This window comes from Cucumis sativus, chromosome 5, assembly GCF_000004075.3.
Source record: "Cucumis sativus cultivar 9930 chromosome 5, Cucumber_9930_V3, whole genome shotgun sequence".
In the NCBI taxonomy this organism is placed as follows: Eukaryota; Viridiplantae; Streptophyta; class Magnoliopsida; order Cucurbitales; family Cucurbitaceae; genus Cucumis; species Cucumis sativus.
This window is the reverse complement of record NC_026659.2, coordinates 17,652,681-17,670,598: the sequence shown is the minus strand read 5'-3', so window position 1 is coordinate 17,670,598 and position 17,918 is coordinate 17,652,681. Positions and strand designations below refer to the sequence as shown.

Here is a 17,918-nt window from a genome sequence, read left to right as displayed (position 1 = left end):
AAAAATTCTAGTATAAGAATAAACAAATACTTAAAGCCTTGAAAAGTAGGAGAATAAATAAATAATGAGTACAACATTTAAAAGAGAAAGAGAAATAAGCTATTATTGAATGGTAGTTCATGAATAATAAAAAATTTAAGATGATGAAGTGAAAATTTTGTCATATTCGTAAAATTCTATTATACAAAACAATGTGTTATAATTGCTATATCATATTTTTAGAGCTATCCCATGCAATTTCTCATATATTTTTTTACGGTGGTCTCGAATATTTTCTTTTACTTGATATTCTTAAAATTTAATAATTTTCCTCTAAAGCTAATGACAAGAATATATATATTTTTAACTCTTTTTTAAAGTTTGAAAGTATCTTCTAAAGTTTTAAAAGAAGAAATATTTTTGATGAAGGTGCAAAAGGTCAAGGTCAAGGTCAATGTGTATTTCATGTAATTTAGTTTATCTCTTTTAGAATAAAAAACAATTTAACTAATTTGATTTGATTCAATCAAAACGTGGTAGCCAATCAAACAATAAAAAGTTGAAATAAATTGGAAGTAAAAGCAACTAAAATAGACAAGGAATCAACTCGGCCATTTTGATTGCATCAATTCATTTAATTTGGACTATCATTATTGTTTCACTCTCCTACCTAGCCAATTCTCTCTGCCTATTCGTCTAAACTCATGGTTTAATATTACAAATTTGATTTTCAAACACACATATATAATATTTACACCTGTTTTTTTTATGCAAACACCATAGATTCAGTCCTGTCAAGCATTAAAATTAAAATCGCAATTACCTGGTGCATTCATACTGTTGTTGGATACATAAATCTAGTAACATATAGTTTCATCTTATATTAAAGACCTAATAATAATATACTTGGTCCTAAGGTTGTTTCTTTTCTTTTCTCTCTCTTTTTATTATTTGCTTTTGACATGTAAGAAAGATCATATATTAAATATCAAAGACGGCCAACATAAAATACGAGGAAAAAGTTCAAAACCTATAAACCATGCAAGAACAACAATTGGGTTTTGTTCAAATACACTGATGATGGACTTTTCAAGTTAATCAGTGGATAGTAGAATATGTAAATAATTGTATGGCTGTTATAAGGTGTATGGTTAAACTATAAGATTAAAAAGGTATTGAGGTGGATCGTAGATTAAATTGCAAGGACTTTCAAACTTATACTATTTATTGTTTATTGAGGTGGTGCATGCAATACTAATACGTGTTGAGAATTTCAACGTCAACGTAATTAAAATTCGTAGGTTTGGTTGTTTTTCCAAATATATTATTAACTGCCAATTCCTGCTTACCTCATTCTCATTCGGCTTCCCCCACATAGTTCTTATAGGATACTCAACAAATATATATCTTCTCAATTTCCCACCAAAATTAATTTCTATTTTTTAGATAATCTGTTATTACCTTTTAACTATTTAATTAAATTATTGTTAGTAATTCATTTTCCGATTTTTATTACTAAAGTCATATATATTCACGTCCGTCTATCAAAACCTAAAATTAATTCATTTTACCATTTAAAATATATATTTCTATTAATTAACACTATAGTAATTAATTTGTATTTATTTAAATATTTTTAACATCAAATTATTTAATTAATTTCAATTTCCACCAAACTAATATTAATTTCAATTGTTTAAATGTTTTTATTTCTATATTTTCATAAATTTCAAGTTTTTTTGTTTTGTGATTTATTTATCACCTCTTCATATTATTCATTTCTTCTCACTATTACTTCTTATTCATTTTATAATATTATGATTATTTATATAAATATTTGACAATTTCTTCATTTCTTCTTCCAAAATTTCTTTCTTCTTTATTTCTCATCTTCTTTTTTTTCTTCTTCTTGGTACAAGATCTAAACAATCATGTGTAAATATCTAAACAATTAGTTGTCTATCCCAAATAAATAGAGATAAACCACTATCACTAGTAGATCGTTTTGATTTGGTATAAGATCGTTTAGACTTGGTATACAAGTACAAAGATCGTGTAGACTTGCTTCAAGATCATTGCTAAGAGATCATTTAGATTGGGTACGAGATCATTTAGAGTGTGTATAAAATCGTTTTTCACACGTGTGTGACTGATTAATCATAGGGGTAATTTTGTTATTTCACTTTGAAGATCTTTTCCTTTTTTAAAATTATTTTATACGATGTAAATATTTTCGCGATTTGTTTTATTTTTGAAAAACAAATTCTTTCTAGAAATAGCAAAATAAATTAAAATATTTACAAGTTATAGCAAAATTTTATATCCTATCAATAATAGGAGCTGATAGTTTTCTATCATTGTGTATCGATGTCGCTAATAGAAGCATATCAGTGTCTATCAATACCTATTATTGATAGAATCTGAAAATTTCACTATGGTAAATATTTTGTCAAATTTGCTATTTTTGAGAATTCTCTTATTTGTTTTTAGTCTTTTTTTAATAATAATTTAAGCAACTATTTCTTTTGTTTGTTTGGTATTCATACAAAAAAAAATCCAAAATTTTGGGATATTATTTGTTCAATAAATTAAAAAATAAAAAAATTTAAAGTGTTATTTGCCAATAAGATATGATAACAAAAATGAGGCGTTTTAAAAAATAACAACATATTGAAACTATTTACAAAATATAGCAAAATTTCTGTAACTCATTTCAATTGTTGGTTAGATTTTGTAAATAATTTCATTTTTTTGGACATTTTTAAAAATAACAAAATAAATTAAAATATTTACAAAATATCAATGATCATGATCCTGAGTGATAGAATTTTTTATAAGTTGTAAATATTTTGTAAAATCTACCATTTTTAAAAGTTTTAGTTTATGACAAATTCTACAAAAAAAAATATTTAAAAAATTAATAAAAAAAGTAAAAATTTTGAGATGTTATTTATTAAAACAAAATAAAAATTCAGAATTCAGAACTTTATTTTTTACCTTAAAAACTTCGATGGTATTTATAATTAAAAAGAAATATAAAATTTTGGAATTTTATTGTACACAAAAAAAAAAAAAAAAAAAGCCTAAAATACCCAAAATATTTTAGCTTGTTATTTTTCGATAAAGGCATCATATATAAAAAATGGTTAAAAATGAAAAGATTGACAAAATATTTATATAAATTATTTTTGAATTTAAGTGATATTTGGTCGTATGTGTAAGTATTATGTGATTGTTTATTATATTTGGAAATACCCAACAACAAAATTTTAGGATATCGATAAAGGTTTTTATATTAAGAAAATTTTGGATGTTATTTTCTAACATATTGATGAAATACTTCTGAATAATATATATAATTATGTCTACAAGAAATGATGTAATTACTTCTATGATTGAGATCTATTACCATTTATTTAACAAATAAAAATTTGTTATGCTTATCCCATTTTTAATTAGAGTTACATAAACATGTACTAAATACATATTTTATAATTATTCGAGTCCACCACATAAAATTGTTTAAAGAATACAATCATTTGGGATTGATTTTGACAAATAAAAGAGATTAGAATAATTTTAAACTTTTCTTTTTGGTAAATCATATTGAGTTGATATGTATATATAAGGTTTCCCACCCAATAAAATCTCTCTTAATTAATCAACTTCTCACCTTCACGTTGATGACACTACATACAACTTGTGAAAAAACAGTTGGTGGATTTGATAGTAGACACAATGTCAAATACGATACCACAATAATATATTTGACAATATGATAGTTATGAAAATATATATGCAAAAAGATGATGAAACAAAAATTGACAACTCAGTTTGGTGCAAAATCACCTATGTTTCGAAGGCATTGTACTTAGTGAAACAAAACTTTATTATATAAAAAGTCTAGCAATTACTACGAAAGTATTTATTTGACAAACTCCATATTCAGTGACACATGTATAGCTTTCTCTTTAACGTTTCACCTAATCTTGAGCTCCCTCACTTCCACAATCTACTTCTTCAAGCTTTGTTTGAGATTCCATCAATACAATATGCTTAGGTTTTTCCTAAAGAGTGAGATTCCATTCCACGTTCACTATATTTAGGCTCCCAACCATACAATATAAATAACGAACCCTCTTCCAAGTAAATTGGCTACCAAACCAATAGTCTAAGCAACAAGCACAAGGATTTTCACTGTCATATGCTACATGAAGGTTGAGGCTTAGACAATCTTTAAGCTCAAAACGTTCAAGTGCACACACCTTTGTAACGAGGTGGCTAATTAACGGTAAAACGAATAAGATCACCATTATCATAAATATGGCTTTCTTTAGAAATATATTTAAGGTATAATAAATATTAATTGTAAGAAAATAAAGGAAGGACTATAATCCTCTTAATCTACAAAATAATTGTTTGATATATGAAAAGAATATTTTGTTGAATATGTTACATAACCATCCCAAAGTTCGAGTGTCTTTCACATGTTAAATATGATGCTCAATTTTGCTTTTAATAAGCTTAGTTACAACTTGAATTACATATTTAACAGCAAATGAATTATAGCAATTTAAAGAATTATTTGAAAATTATAAACTAATTTAAGAAACAAAAAACATATTGTAAGCAACTTATTTTAACATTTGAAAGTATAAATAATCAAAATAGAACGTTTTCCCAGATTAGTGGAGACTAAAAGGGTTTGAACTAAAATAATAATAACAATAATTAAAATGGTTATAGAAGCTGAGAAACCTTAACTTTTTTTCAGTTGAATAGTTTAACTTTATATCTTAATCTTAAAAAGAAGAGAACATGTCAATATAAGTATACATCATCAACAATTTATTTAATAAATTATTTATAAGGTGTGAGAAATAAAACTTCTAACTTAATTAAGGTCTATAATACAAAGTTCTATCTTCATTAAAATTTCAATTAGCCTTTTCACATGTGTATTTTCCCTTCCTAGGTCAATATCTAGTACAATCTGCGAAACGTTATTAAACTTTTATCTCGTTTGAAGAAAAAACATTAAAAGATATAATTGATGTCTATGCGAAAGACTTTATCAAACGAGTTTTTATATATTATAAATTTAATTACATCGTTTATACTTAATACATTCTTAATAATCACATCAAACAATACAAAAATTTAATAACTTCGATTATATTTGGTTACGTTAAAAAACCCGATAATCACGTGTAAAAGAAAAGTAAGAATAGATATAAACAAATAAAATAAAAAATAAAGTCAAATGAAAGGAAATATGTGAAAATGAAGATGATTTTGTTTTGGATATATTTTAGAGGCGTTGATTTTCCGTCATTTTCTTTCCCATTTATTATCTATTTAATGACGTGGACGATTGTTAAGTTAGATACCACATTTTTACACAAATATTATTTTATGTAATTCTCAATGCCTCGAACTAATATTAATCTAATAAAAATGTGTTGTATATACATTTTAGATACCAAAATTTGGTGGCATCTGAATTCAACACATTTCCAAATATAACATTTATCATAAATATCACCATCATTTTAAATACATCCGTTATCAATTAAATAACTAACTTAATCCAACGTTTTTATCGTACATTTAGTTATTTTTGTTTGAATACAACCTAGAAAGACTTTTAACTTTCAATTTAAAAAGAAAATAGTATGCACAATAATGTTGTGCTTAATTAATTTATGTTAACGCTATTTAGTAACTATTAGACTATTCTTATTAAGTAATAGGGTAATGAAATAAATTCAACTAGTAAGGACATGAGTTTATAAGATTACTATAGGGTCATCATCACTTGCATGTGCATATTTTAGAAACCATGAGAGAAGTTTAAGAAGGATATACCAAACGTACAGATTCAAACATTAAGATTTACATTTTAATTATAAATAAAACATGAACGAAAGCACTTTGATTGGTCCCACTGCAACGATTACGAATTCTTCTTTGTTTTCTCATTTACGAATTTAATTTCTTATTCATTTACCTTATACATGCCTGATACAACTAACACCCCTATATATATGATACTTCTTGATACACTTGATACATTTGATATATACACTTTATGCACTTGATACTTTTTGATACATTCGTTATCTTTTGATACACTCGATATCGTTTGATACACACTTAAAACATCTTGATACACATAATACTATTTGTTACACTTGATTCTTCTTGATACGGTCTCTTAGACTTTGATACGCTTAAATGCTTCACTTATAGGTTTGAAACGTCGCTAATAAATTTGTTATGCTTAATCCATTGGTACACTCAAACAAATTTGATATGTTTGATACATCTGATGCACTGCATATATACTTAGTATTCTTCACTTATACATTTGATTGATTAAATGAGCACTTTCAAAAATGGCAAAATAAGTTATAATAATTAAGTCCATAGCACGCACATTTTATTATTTGCGAAAATGGCAAAAACGAAGCCCAATCCACACATCAAAAGGTAAAATGTCACAAATGCCCTTGTTATTAGTATACGTTTGATACACCTTATACACGTCTGATACACCTAATACACGTTTGATACACATAATACACCCATTGATACACCTGATACTTCTTGATACACCTAATACACGTCTGATACACATAATACACCCATTGATACACCTGATACTTCTTGATACACCCGATACATTTGATTGATACACTTGATGCACCTGATACTCTTTGATACATTCAATACCGACACATACTAATATATGTTTGATACACATGATACACTGCACATACATTTAGTATTATTTACTTATACAATTGATTGATTAAATGCACTTGATATGCTTGAAGTCCTACTTATACACTTGATATACTGTTGAGATACACTTGTAAACTTGATTCATATCCTTGATAATGACTCACTTTACTGATATGTTTTAACAATATATTGTTGATATACTTGATAATGATACACTTGAGTTATATCATTCATATACTTAATAAAATTTTATAATGAACTTCACAAAATTTTAAAAAAATGAAAATCACCTAGTAAGTATATCAACCAACTAATATATATAATATAAGTATATCACAACACTGATATACAAAACTGTGATAAATTAAAACCAAAACAAAATCAATGTAAAAAAAATAAAATAAGATCATTTGAAATCAAATTCAACTCAAAATACACATCAAAGAAAGTAAAAAAAGAAAATCACAAATGAAGTTAAATTACTCTAATCAGCCACCATTATATTTCATATTGCAATTATTGTAATATTGATATTCTAAAATCAAGATTAAAAGAGGAAGAATAAATAATTTTTCTCGTGTAAGAATAAATAAATAATTAGAACCTTAAGAAGTGAGAGAATAAATAAATAATATGAGTAGAACTCAAAAGAGAAAGAGAAATAAGTTATTAAAAATAATAACAAATTTAAGATGAAGAGATATTGTCATTTGAATAATATTTTTTAGTGTTTTTGTAGTTTTAAATCAATATTTAAAATCAATTTAAAATGATATTCAATAAAATCTATGGACAACATACCTCATTTAAAATGATAATTACATAAACTGATTTTATTCTTACCGTTATACTAACATTTAATTCATAAAATAATGCTTAAAAATATGAACGATACACTAATTATATGAATTTGTTATTATCTAAAATGCATAATTTTAGGTAGAAATTATTATTTTAAATTCAAAATTTGGAAGTTTAGTTGGAAGGAATAACATTATTAATAATATAATTATGTGAATTAAATAGTATAAATTAAATATGTATTATTATATATAATAATATGGTCAATCCATTTATTGAAAATTTTGTATATGCATAATTATAGAAAATATACATAAGTTGTTAATATATAAAATGCATAATTTTAGGTAAAATATATTATTTTAAAAGATAATTTGTTATCAATTTATGACATGAATGTAGCATAATTTGGTTACATGAGATGAATAGATAAAATAAATATTTATTTAATAAACGTTTATTAAAATAAACGTTTATTTAATTTCGTTTGAAGATAAAATTGAATGATATCCAAATAACGTGTAATATTAATGATATTTGTTATATCAAGGAGTAAAACCGAGTGAATTTTTTTTTTTAATATTTGCTATTTTCTCGATTGTAGTCCATGGTTTTGCCATTTTCACCATTTTGGAGATTATAATTTTGTGCTAAGAAATGAAATTAGATGTGGGCCTGGGCATCTTACGAATATTGTTAAGCGAAGCCCATTTATAATTGGACTTATTGGACCTCTGAACATGTTTGTGTTGAAGTGTTGTTGATATGTGTAGTTAGCCTCTCTCTTTCTCTCTCTCCCTCGCCATCCTCTGAACCGCCTTCCCAGACATGTTTGGAGTTCGTCGTTCCTTGGGGATTGTCTCTAATGCTCTCCTTCCTCGCTTTGAATCATTATCAGTGAGTTCATTAACCTCGTCTATTTCTTTTTTCTTTTTCATTTCATAAGAATTTTAGAATTTAGGGCTCCTCAACCTCACACTACTCGGTTCAATCATTCCTCTTACTTCTTTCCTGTTTTGAAATCTCCATATTCAATTTGATTTCCTGTTCATGCATTGATTCCCGTTTTAAGGTTTAGAGTGTTTGTATGAGGTGAAGGAATGTGTGGATGATACGTGCAGATCCAGTCGATTCATTTAGGAGCAGGTATGGAGATCCCCGATAGCAAACCACTCAAATTTGCACTTCAGTACATCAATGGAATTGGCCGAGCGAGAGCAAACCAAGTTCTTGCCCAGCTACACTTGGAAAACAAGCTTTCCAAAGATTTGACTAAAAAAGAGCTCATTTTTCTTGCAGACGAAATTTCCAAGTACACGGTTGGACATGAGCTGGTAAATTAGTCTCTCTTTCTCTAGCTTTTCTTCCCATGAATTTCACATACGCGGGGATAGCGTAACAGGATGCTTTGCTTGCAGGATAAATGTGTTCAAAGGGACATTGGTAGGTTGCAGGACATTCAGTGCCATAGAGGGATTAGGCATGAGCAAGGATTACCATGTAGAGGCCAACGAACGAAGACTAATGCTAGGACTGTGAAGTCGAAACAGACCCGTGTTGGAAAGAGGAAAGCCTTTCATTGAGCAAACAGTTTTGCAATTTCTCCTCTCTTCTTGCATTCTTGAACTGATTGATTATAAACATATTTGGATTTCAACCAAGTTTCATGATTTCTCTTTTAGTCCCAATATTTTGTTTAGGGTTCATTTAGTGAAGAATTCATTATTGGATGGGGATGAATGGCTTTAGAAACGTTTCAAATGTTTGTAACCAATGAAAATTGCTTAATGATTTCATGTCCAACTATTGCAGTTTGCATTGTTGTGTATGTTCATCAAGTTTGTGTCTATATAGTCTATAATAATTTGTGAAGTTTAGAATCGGTTCTTTGAAGACTGATCATAAAACTACAATAAAAATGATAATTCAAAAATTGATTACATCCAACTCCCCCCTACCATAGGAACCCCTATCCTTTTTATGGCTGAATCTAATTCTTACATCAAGATTAAGTTTTCAAACGAACATATCTTTTAGCTATATCTTGAAGACTTGAACCGATGGGTGTGCAATGGAAGATACTTTTGGTGTGGCTTAAAAGCAATTTCCTATCGATCTAAATTATCAAAATTTCATTTATTGCATTACTTGGAATATATATCCAGAACTTGTGAGCTTTGGATGTTATCTTCAATGGAGTGGATAGGAACACATTGAGATTGATCAATACCTATATTTCAGCTAAGGAGGCTTGGGATATTCTTGTTGTTGTACATAAAGGAACTTCTAAGGTAAAAATGTCACATTTGCAGATTTTAACTTCGAAATTTGAATCCCTCAAGATGATGGAATAAGAAACTATAGCTGATTTTCATGTTTGTATTCTAGACGTTGCAAATGAGTCTTTTTCTCCCGCCGGTGAAAAAATATTTGAAGAAAAGTTAGTTTGAAAGATCCTTCATTCATTACTAAAATGTTTTAGTATGAAGGTAACAACTATTGAAGAAGTAAATGATATCTCGCGTACTTTTCAATTAATGATTGATGATACTTTTCAATTAATGATTGATGATACTTTTCAATTAATGATTGATGAAATACCTGATAAAAAAAAAAAGGTTTTGCTTACCGATAATATCCTATGAAGAAACATACCAAAACCTAGGGATCGACAGTAAAGAAAATTTGGTTGTTTCTCTTTTTGTGTTAACTGAGCAATTAATTAACGGTATGAAATGTTTGAATAAGCAATCTAGTGATCATATTGCACCTTATGTTAGAAACATCAATAACAAGAGGAACTCCACATCAATAACAAGAGTAACTCCAAAATCTTGGAGAACTCTAGACCTTTAGATAGAAAAAGAGACCGTGAATAAGGAACAAGCAATACTCAAAATAAAAAAGCCAGAAACTTTAGATGCAGAGAATGTGAAGGTTTTGAATATTATCAAGTTGAGTGTCCAAGCTTTCTGAAGAGGAAAAGAAAAAGTATGGTTGTGACTTTTTTATGAAGAATCAACTGTGAGTAGTGATTGTGAAGAAATTTATCCGGCATTGCTTGGGCGTACTTCTGAAAGTGTTATCGTGAAGTTGACTGAGGATTCTTAGTCCTGAAAGAATGATGTAAAATATTTTGTTTCCCTCGCTAAACCTTTAGTTAGTGACTTAAGTGTTGACTATGTTTACTCAAAGTGGCAAAAGAACCTACTAATGCTGAAACAACAATATGATAGGATACAATGCCTTTTGACAAATAATCATCACTTATTATGCACGATATCTACCTTAAAGCAAGAGTTGAGGGCTATTCACATGGATTTTGAGTATATATCCAAGTCTGTATGATGATGATTAATTCTAGTACTGGTGATCTAAACTCAATTTTGAAGTCTGGAAAACCTAAAGTTGACTGAAAAAGTGTAGGTTTCAACCATGATAAAGGAAACGTTGTTGTTGTGCAAACGATTTTCGTGCTTGCTCAAGATAGAACAATGTTAGACGTTATGTTAAAAGCTCAAGGAACATCAAGAACTGTCACTTTGCTTGCTACAAATAAGCTGAGGAAAAGATGGATTTTGTCATTACTGTGGTAAAATTTGGGCACATTCGTCCTTTTTGCTTTCATCTCTATGGTAGAAATGCTTATGTACCATCTCAAAAAAGGATTGATAGTGAGAGATCCAAAGTATAATTAAAGGAGCATAAAATGTCAAAGCACTAATGGAGAATAAAGAACACTCTTACGAGTAAGTTATAATGTAGCTTTTATTTTCGAGCTCTCTTTATCCAAAGGTCGGTTCTTTGACAGTTGTTGTTCCATGCATATAAAAGGAGAGAAGAATTTTCTAACTGATTTAAAGCCATGTGCTTATGAACATGTTATTTACGATAATGGTCATAAAGGAAAAATTATTGACAAAGAAAAACTTCAATATTCTAGGTTTTCTTCTCTAAGTGATCTTATTCTTGTGGAAGACTTAACAAGAAATCTTATTAGCATCAGTCAGTTATGTGATCAAGGTTTCAATGCTAATTTCTTAAAAGACAGATGTCTAGTGACTACTAGTGATAAGACTCTCTCATTATGACAGGTACACAATCTTATGACAATTATTACTTATGGACTCCTGATATTTTTAAACTTTGGTTGCAACTTCCCTAAGCATCCATCAGTTTGTGCCTTCTTCTCAAAAATGCAAAATAGCTTATAGAAACTAAAGTTTTCTTATCCAGGAAAGTCAAAGTGGGTCAAGTTTTCCTTTAAAATCAAAATAATTCACTACAAGAAATCAGAACAATTGCGACGCCAAAAACAACGTTGGCAAAAGGTGTGTCACCATTGATCACCTTTCACTGACGCATGCAATGTTACGTCGCGAAAAGTCCCCTTTCCGCGATGTGCAGAAACAAGACATCGCGGAAAATCTAAAATTAAATTTAATACGTTCACTTTCTCTAATGTCACCCTGTCAAACGTCGTGAAAAGTGAATGCGTTAAATTTAATTTTAGACTTTCTGTGACGTTTGACTGGGTGAATTCGGAAAAATTTTAAATATTGATTTTTAATTTAAATTTTCTCCGATGTCACCCTACCAAACGTCGTAGAAAGTGAACGCATTAAATTTAATTTTAGACTTTCTGCGACGTGGTGCAGGGTGACGTTGCGGAAAGTTTACTAATAATTCGTATTGAAGTGACAAGGTCACCTTTCCCTGACATGTGGCAGGAGGCACGTCAGTTTTTCCGACGTGTGTACTTCATACGTCACTGAAAGGGACCTTCCCCGACGTTTTCGCAGACGTCAGAGAAAGTCCACACTATTTATTCTCCCTTCAACATAGAATAGAATGCAAAATGAAAATAAACCCAAAATCATCCGAGAGAGAGGAGGAGAGTTGTGTTGTTGTCGAGGTCCGTCTTCATCGCTGCCACTATCGGGAGTGTCCTCTTTTCTTCTCTTTTTCTTTCCATTTCAACTTTTTCGCTTTCACCGTACCCTTTCAAATTATAGTAGAGCCAGATTCTAGAGCACTGCAAAATGTGTTTATGAATCTATACTGAAACACAAAGTTAAAACAAAAATCCATGAATAAACTACAAGAATAATAGAAGTATGCAATTGAAACAGAACGTAACAAGCTAGAAGAAGAAGAAGAAGAAGATGGTAAACAAAGAAAAGAAAAAAATTTAGGCTTTTCTCGACTTGACGATGGGGAAGGGTTCCACGTCGTGATGTCGAGGAAGGTTTCCACAACGTGACGTTGCATAAACCCTTCTCTGACGTGCTGAAAATGTGTGTTGGTGAACGTTTCCCCATCGTCGATGCGATCTGCGTTGGGAAAAGAATCCTCGACGTGCATTCCCCAACGTACATGCCGACATTGACTGAGACGTTTAGGTAACCTTGCCTGACGTGTTTTGAGGATTTTACTGACGTGGGGCTGCGTTGGGAAAGATGCTATTTCTTGTAGTGATGTGTGATGACATTATTGACAATGTTGCTTTTATTGAATCTTTGGCTATTTCTGATTTAAGAGTGTTTGAGATGTTAATTATTGTTGATTTTGGTTATTTTTTTAAGTCAAACCAAAGAGGGAGAATGCATGCGGATGAATGTGATTATGGTTACCAAGTTGCTCATGCTTGTTTGGATTTTTTTCATCGTCAAAGTTATCAAAGCCCTTGGGTTGTTGTTTAGCTTGTGTTAATTTGGACTCTCAATGATTTGGTTGTTGTATGGTTTGTGTTAATCTCAATTCTTAATGATTTGTTTGTTTTGCTTTAAAAAATAGTCAAATGGGGAGATTGTTATGTTACAAATTTTAGTTGACTTATTTTATTATAGGAAAAATTAGAGCATCAATTTCTTACCGTTATTAAAAAATCAAATCCTGTTGTTTAATATTTATTAATAATTATAAAAGGATATATTTTCATAAATTGGTTAATATTTATTAATAAAGACAAGAAGTTGGATTTGACTGTTATGTTGGATTAATATTTATTAATGAATATATGGTTTAATGTTTATTAATAAAGATTAAAAATTGGATTTGGTTGTTACTATATATATTCTTGGAAGTTTATTAATATTTCTTTTACAAAGTACTCAGTTTGCATGGTGTGTGGTGTTGAACACCTTGTTACTATCATTGTGAGTGCCACTTGGTTGAGAAAACTTATGCAAGTTAGGAGAGCCTAACATTGAAGGCCTAAACATTGAGACATAAGGGTGAAATATGCAACATATGATCTATGAGGAGCCTAGATCGAATCCTTTATTTACACATCAAGTGGTTTAGGGAGAGCCTACACGTTTATCTTGTAAAAGTCGTGTAATTCAAGATAGTTGAATTTTTGACAAATTATGTACTTGTGATTCTCTTGAGCCTTAATATATTATCTTTTCAATCGAGCTAAAGGTCCTTCAGATGTAAGCGTGATTACACCAAACTTGGGTTACTAACATGCTATTATTCTATTTTGTCTTTTCGTACTGTTACTAATGTTGTTACTTAAGTTAAACACTCAAGCTAATAAAAGTCATGTCTTTTCGTACATAATATAATTACTTCACTTATTAGCTTGAGCTTTAACTTAAATCCTCGAGAGTTAGTCGTGAGTTCTTTTCTCAAAATTGTTTGATAACAAAAGACAATTAAAAAGACTAATTTTTTATTTCAAAACTAGGCATCCAAAGAAATAGTAAAAGAGGAACAAACAAAGCTTAAGACATGCATAACCATTGTCAAATTTAATTAACTTAAGTCCATATTATTTTAAGAATCATATTTATTACAATTTTTTAATTACCATGATTTTCATATTTTTGTCACTTAACATTCGACTTCTAAGCCTGATTTAAAAAACAATAATAACAAGTTTAAGAAAACTACAGTCTTGTTCAATAACCAATTTTAGTGTAGTTTATATATACAAATACACACACATGTATGTTTTAAATTAAACAAGCATTTGCTAATGAACAATATTAATTCATTTAAAATATATCAAATTTCAAAAGGGTTTAGCTGCCATTATAATGCCATATTCTTGCAGTAAAATCCAACTAATTACACAATTAAGAACTCTAATAATACTTTAATAGAAAAATGAGAAAAGTTCAAAACATTGGGAGGAAAATTAGTTGTATTGATAGTACTATACAGAAAATCCCAAGTAATCAGACTTCAATTTTGTTTAGTGAGTGTGTGTTCTTAATGTTGAGATGAAGAGTTAATTACACAATTTGGAAAGGGATACAGATCACCAAAAAATGAGGATAAACTTGAAAAGGGAAATGAATGAATGTACAAGAAGAATCAGGTGATTGGAAGAACCATACCCTTTGAGATTGAAGTACACAATTACTGAAAAATGAGGATGGAAGAAGTGGCATTTGTATTTGAGTTTCGATTTCTCTATCACCAAAAATCAAACATGTTCCACTCTGCACAATATTCATTTTGTCAAACAAATTTCTTTACTCATCCAATAATTTCAACTAAAAGTGTTTTCATAAAAGTCACTACCGTTCATAACCCCTTTTTTTTTGTCTATGTTCTTTTTTATTGTTTGTTAATGAATGATTAATTAACACATTTTGAATGCTAACCCTTTAGATTAATTTGAATTTTTGTTCAATTTGGTTCCTAGATTTCAAGATTTGTAATAATTATGAAACTTGGTTCACATTCTGAAACTTTAACACTGAATTGAAATCAATAAAACATATTTAACAAGAAGAAAAAAATTACATAGTGAATGAAGAACCAAAAGGTTGTTATTCTTTTTAATATTGATCGATATAATTCTACATAAAATATAAGATTACATTTACCCCAACTCATATCAACTTAGACTTTTGTGTTAATTAATGACTATATATTAACAGATTTTCAACGTTAACCAAGTAATTCTACTTGTTGGCCTTCAACAAATTTTCAAATACACAAGGAACATTAGAAGTGACAGAATATTCATATAACATTACATTTACTATAACTCATATCAATTAGGGTTTTGTGTTAATTGGGGATTATATATTTAACAAATTTTCATCTTATCTACAAAAATACACAAATATATCAAAGAAAATTAAAACAGCCGTCTTGAAGAAAAGTTCATAGAACATACCTCTTCGGTAAGAGGTGTCTCTGCAAATGGAAGAATTGAGAAGGAGACTTTTGAACCAAATGAAGCAATCAAAACTGTACAAAATAAAAAAAGGTTTTAGCGATATATATATATATATATATATATATATATATATAAATTATTATAAACCACTATTTATTTAAAAGAAAAAAAAGTAAAATATACGGAAAATAGAATTGCATTACTTGTATTAGCTTCAGTGAAGGAAGAAAATAGTTGGATAATATCGATAAACAGTTGTGACTCAATGGAGAAAACTTTTCCATCAAAGTTAACTTGTGCAGTAGACCAATCTTCCATAGGCACGACGAATGTCAATTCACGGTTCAATGGTAATGTTGATGGACCTTAAAAATTTATATTATATAGTCAAAAGAGAGTTATATATTATTTGTAATAATTATACTTGACATTTGAATTATATTTAAAAAGAAAAAAAAAAGAAAAAAAAGAAAAAAGAAGCAAGATTGAAGTATAGAATATGCTCAAGCATTTGATATATGGTGAACTTTTGAATTAAAGAATTAAAGTTGCAAGAATCGATTTCTAATGATCTAAACATTAACAAGATTCATAATTTATGAAAACAAAAATCCACAGAATTAATGACCAAAGATGCATGTTCATAAACAAATTCTTAGAACGTATGAATTAAGGAATCAAGAAAATATTGAGAACCAAAATTCAGTTTTGAATAAAAGAAACAAAGGAAAGAGGGCATTATAAATATATGTGTATATATATACTTACTTGAAGGCTCAAATGTAAGCAATATTTTATTCTGGTCTTCCTGAAGATGGATGTTCAATGCAGCAAAAGTTTGGCATTCAAGCAAAGCACTGTAAAAGGACAGGAGGGAAATCCTTGAAATGTGGTTCCGATCAACGGAATACTCGACGAATAAGGGTTGCGGCAGAGACATAGTTACAAAGAAAATAGGGCATTCGTAGCGAACAATTATGGACATGGTTGAGGGCAAGAACTTTAGGCAGATTTCATCGTGTGTAAGTTCAGCAAACAGGATGGTTGCATCTAAGAAAGGATCAATGTCATCAATCTTGATAGAGAACATGGTGGTGGTAATGACAAATTAAATTGCAAGAAAGGAGGATTAAAGGTTGAATTTGGGTGTGTGTTTCAGTTCTTTTTCTCAAGTTTAAGCAATCTTCTTTTTCCAAATTAAATTGGATTCTAATTATATATTACACCCTTTTCCCTTGCCCACCCTTTTTGAATTATTATTATTATTATTATTATTTAATTTCGCATTCCATTCAGTGTTTTTTAAAAAATATAACAAAACGGCAAAATATTTATACAATATAAAACAATTTTAAAAACAAAAAAAGTCCACACGCTCACAATAGAAAATACCAAAAATGTCCAGCGATTAATTGACATCTAGGGAGTAATATATTTTGGAAAACGATCGTTTAGATTTGTCTATCATTTCCTACACAATCGTTTAGATTTGATCGTACCCAAATCTAATTGATTTTTTTCAAGATTCTTTGTACATGATCGTTTAGATTTAGCAAACAATCGTTTACACTTGACACACTATCGTTTAGATTTGAAACACGATCGTTTAGATTTGATGGGTAGCCAAATCTCAACAATTTTTTTTTCAAGATTATTTGTTACACGATCGTTTAAATTTGAGTAGTCAAATCTCAACGATTTTTTCAAGATTCTTTGTACACGATAGTGTTTATATTTGGAAAATAATTGTTTAGATTTGAAAAACGGTCATTTAGATTTGGGAATGATCGTTAAGATTTGGTCATTTTTAGTACACGATCGTTTACACATTTGACAATTCAATATCTCAACGTTTATTTCATGATGTTAAACAACCAAATAATAGTTTAAAAAAATTGCACAAAGAGAGAAAAAGACGATGAAAAGAAAGAAAAATTGTAGAGGAAAGAATATGGAAAGGAATGGCAAACAAAAGTGTTTTTTAAAAAAGCAAAATAAAAACAAAAAAGGACGGTGAAAAGAAAAAAAATGGAGAAGAAGAGAAGATAAGACGATGAAAAGAAAAAAAATCGCAAAAGAGATAAAAGACAATGATAAGAAAGGGCAAATCTGTAATTTTGTTAAATTATACCTATGTCGGTTTCACATTCTTTCTCATTTTGTTACCTAGGCCATAAATATTTTGCCAGTTTATTAGATTTATGAAAATTTTCCTTCAATTTAACTTAATTTCCAAAATTATTATTTT

General features: G+C 28.9%; 2 protein-coding genes across 6 annotated transcripts; one reads left to right on the top strand and one right to left on the bottom strand.

Moving 5' to 3' along the window:
- Positions 1 to 8,276: 8,276 nt before the first annotated feature.
- On the top strand, positions 8,277 to 9,361 carry LOC116401621 (small ribosomal subunit protein S13, mitochondrial-like). 5 transcript variants are annotated; one of them, XM_031885640.1, is made up of 4 exons: positions 8,277 to 8,424; positions 8,649 to 8,673; positions 8,827 to 8,861; positions 8,946 to 9,361. In XM_031885640.1, the coding sequence occupies exons 1-4, from the start codon at positions 8,356 to 8,358 to the stop codon at positions 9,108 to 9,110; spliced, it is 294 nt and encodes a 97-aa protein (XP_031741500.1). In that variant the 5' UTR covers positions 8,277 to 8,355; the 3' UTR covers positions 9,111 to 9,361. The 5 variants fall into 5 exon arrangements, with proteins under 5 accessions (XP_031741500.1, XP_031741498.1, XP_011655183.1 ...); XM_031885638.1 differs by having other exon boundaries at positions 8,649 to 8,861; XM_011656881.2 differs by having other exon boundaries at positions 8,286 to 8,424; positions 8,626 to 8,861.
- A 5,301-nt stretch (positions 9,362 to 14,662) lies between these two features.
- LOC116403863 lies at positions 14,663 to 16,834 on the bottom strand. The gene is made up of 4 exons (XM_031885637.1): positions 16,439 to 16,834; positions 15,874 to 16,035; positions 15,668 to 15,741; positions 14,663 to 14,981 (listed from the first exon to the last, which is right to left on the bottom strand). Exons 1-4 carry the CDS (start codon positions 16,758 to 16,760, stop codon positions 14,772 to 14,774), a joined length of 768 nt encoding a protein of 255 aa, XP_031741497.1. The 5' UTR covers positions 16,761 to 16,834; the 3' UTR covers positions 14,663 to 14,771.
- Positions 16,835 to 17,918: the final 1,084 nt, after the last annotated feature.

Bases quoted from the DNA above. Each gene is read 5' to 3' on its own strand.
- LOC116401621 (XM_031885638.1), top strand. From the start codon at position 8,356: ATGTTTGGAGTTCGTCGTTCCTTGGGGATTGTCTCTAATGCTCTCCTT. The intron at 8,425-8,648 runs GTGAGTTCATTA...TGATACGTGCAG, and splicing joins CTCGCTTTGAATCATTATCA to ATCCAGTCGATTCATTTAGG. The intron at 8,862-8,945 runs GTAAATTAGTCT...CTTTGCTTGCAG, and splicing joins ACACGGTTGGACATGAGCTG to GATAAATGTGTTCAAAGGGA.
- LOC116403863 (XM_031885637.1), bottom strand. From the start codon at position 16,760: ATGTTCTCTATCAAGATTGATGACATTGATCCTTTCTTAGATGCAACC. The intron at 16,036-16,438 runs GTAAGTATATAT...TAAATTTTTAAG, and splicing joins GCTTACATTTGAGCCTTCAA to GTCCATCAACATTACCATTG. The intron at 15,742-15,873 runs GTAATGCAATTC...TATTTTGTACAG, and splicing joins CTTCACTGAAGCTAATACAA to TTTTGATTGCTTCATTTGGT.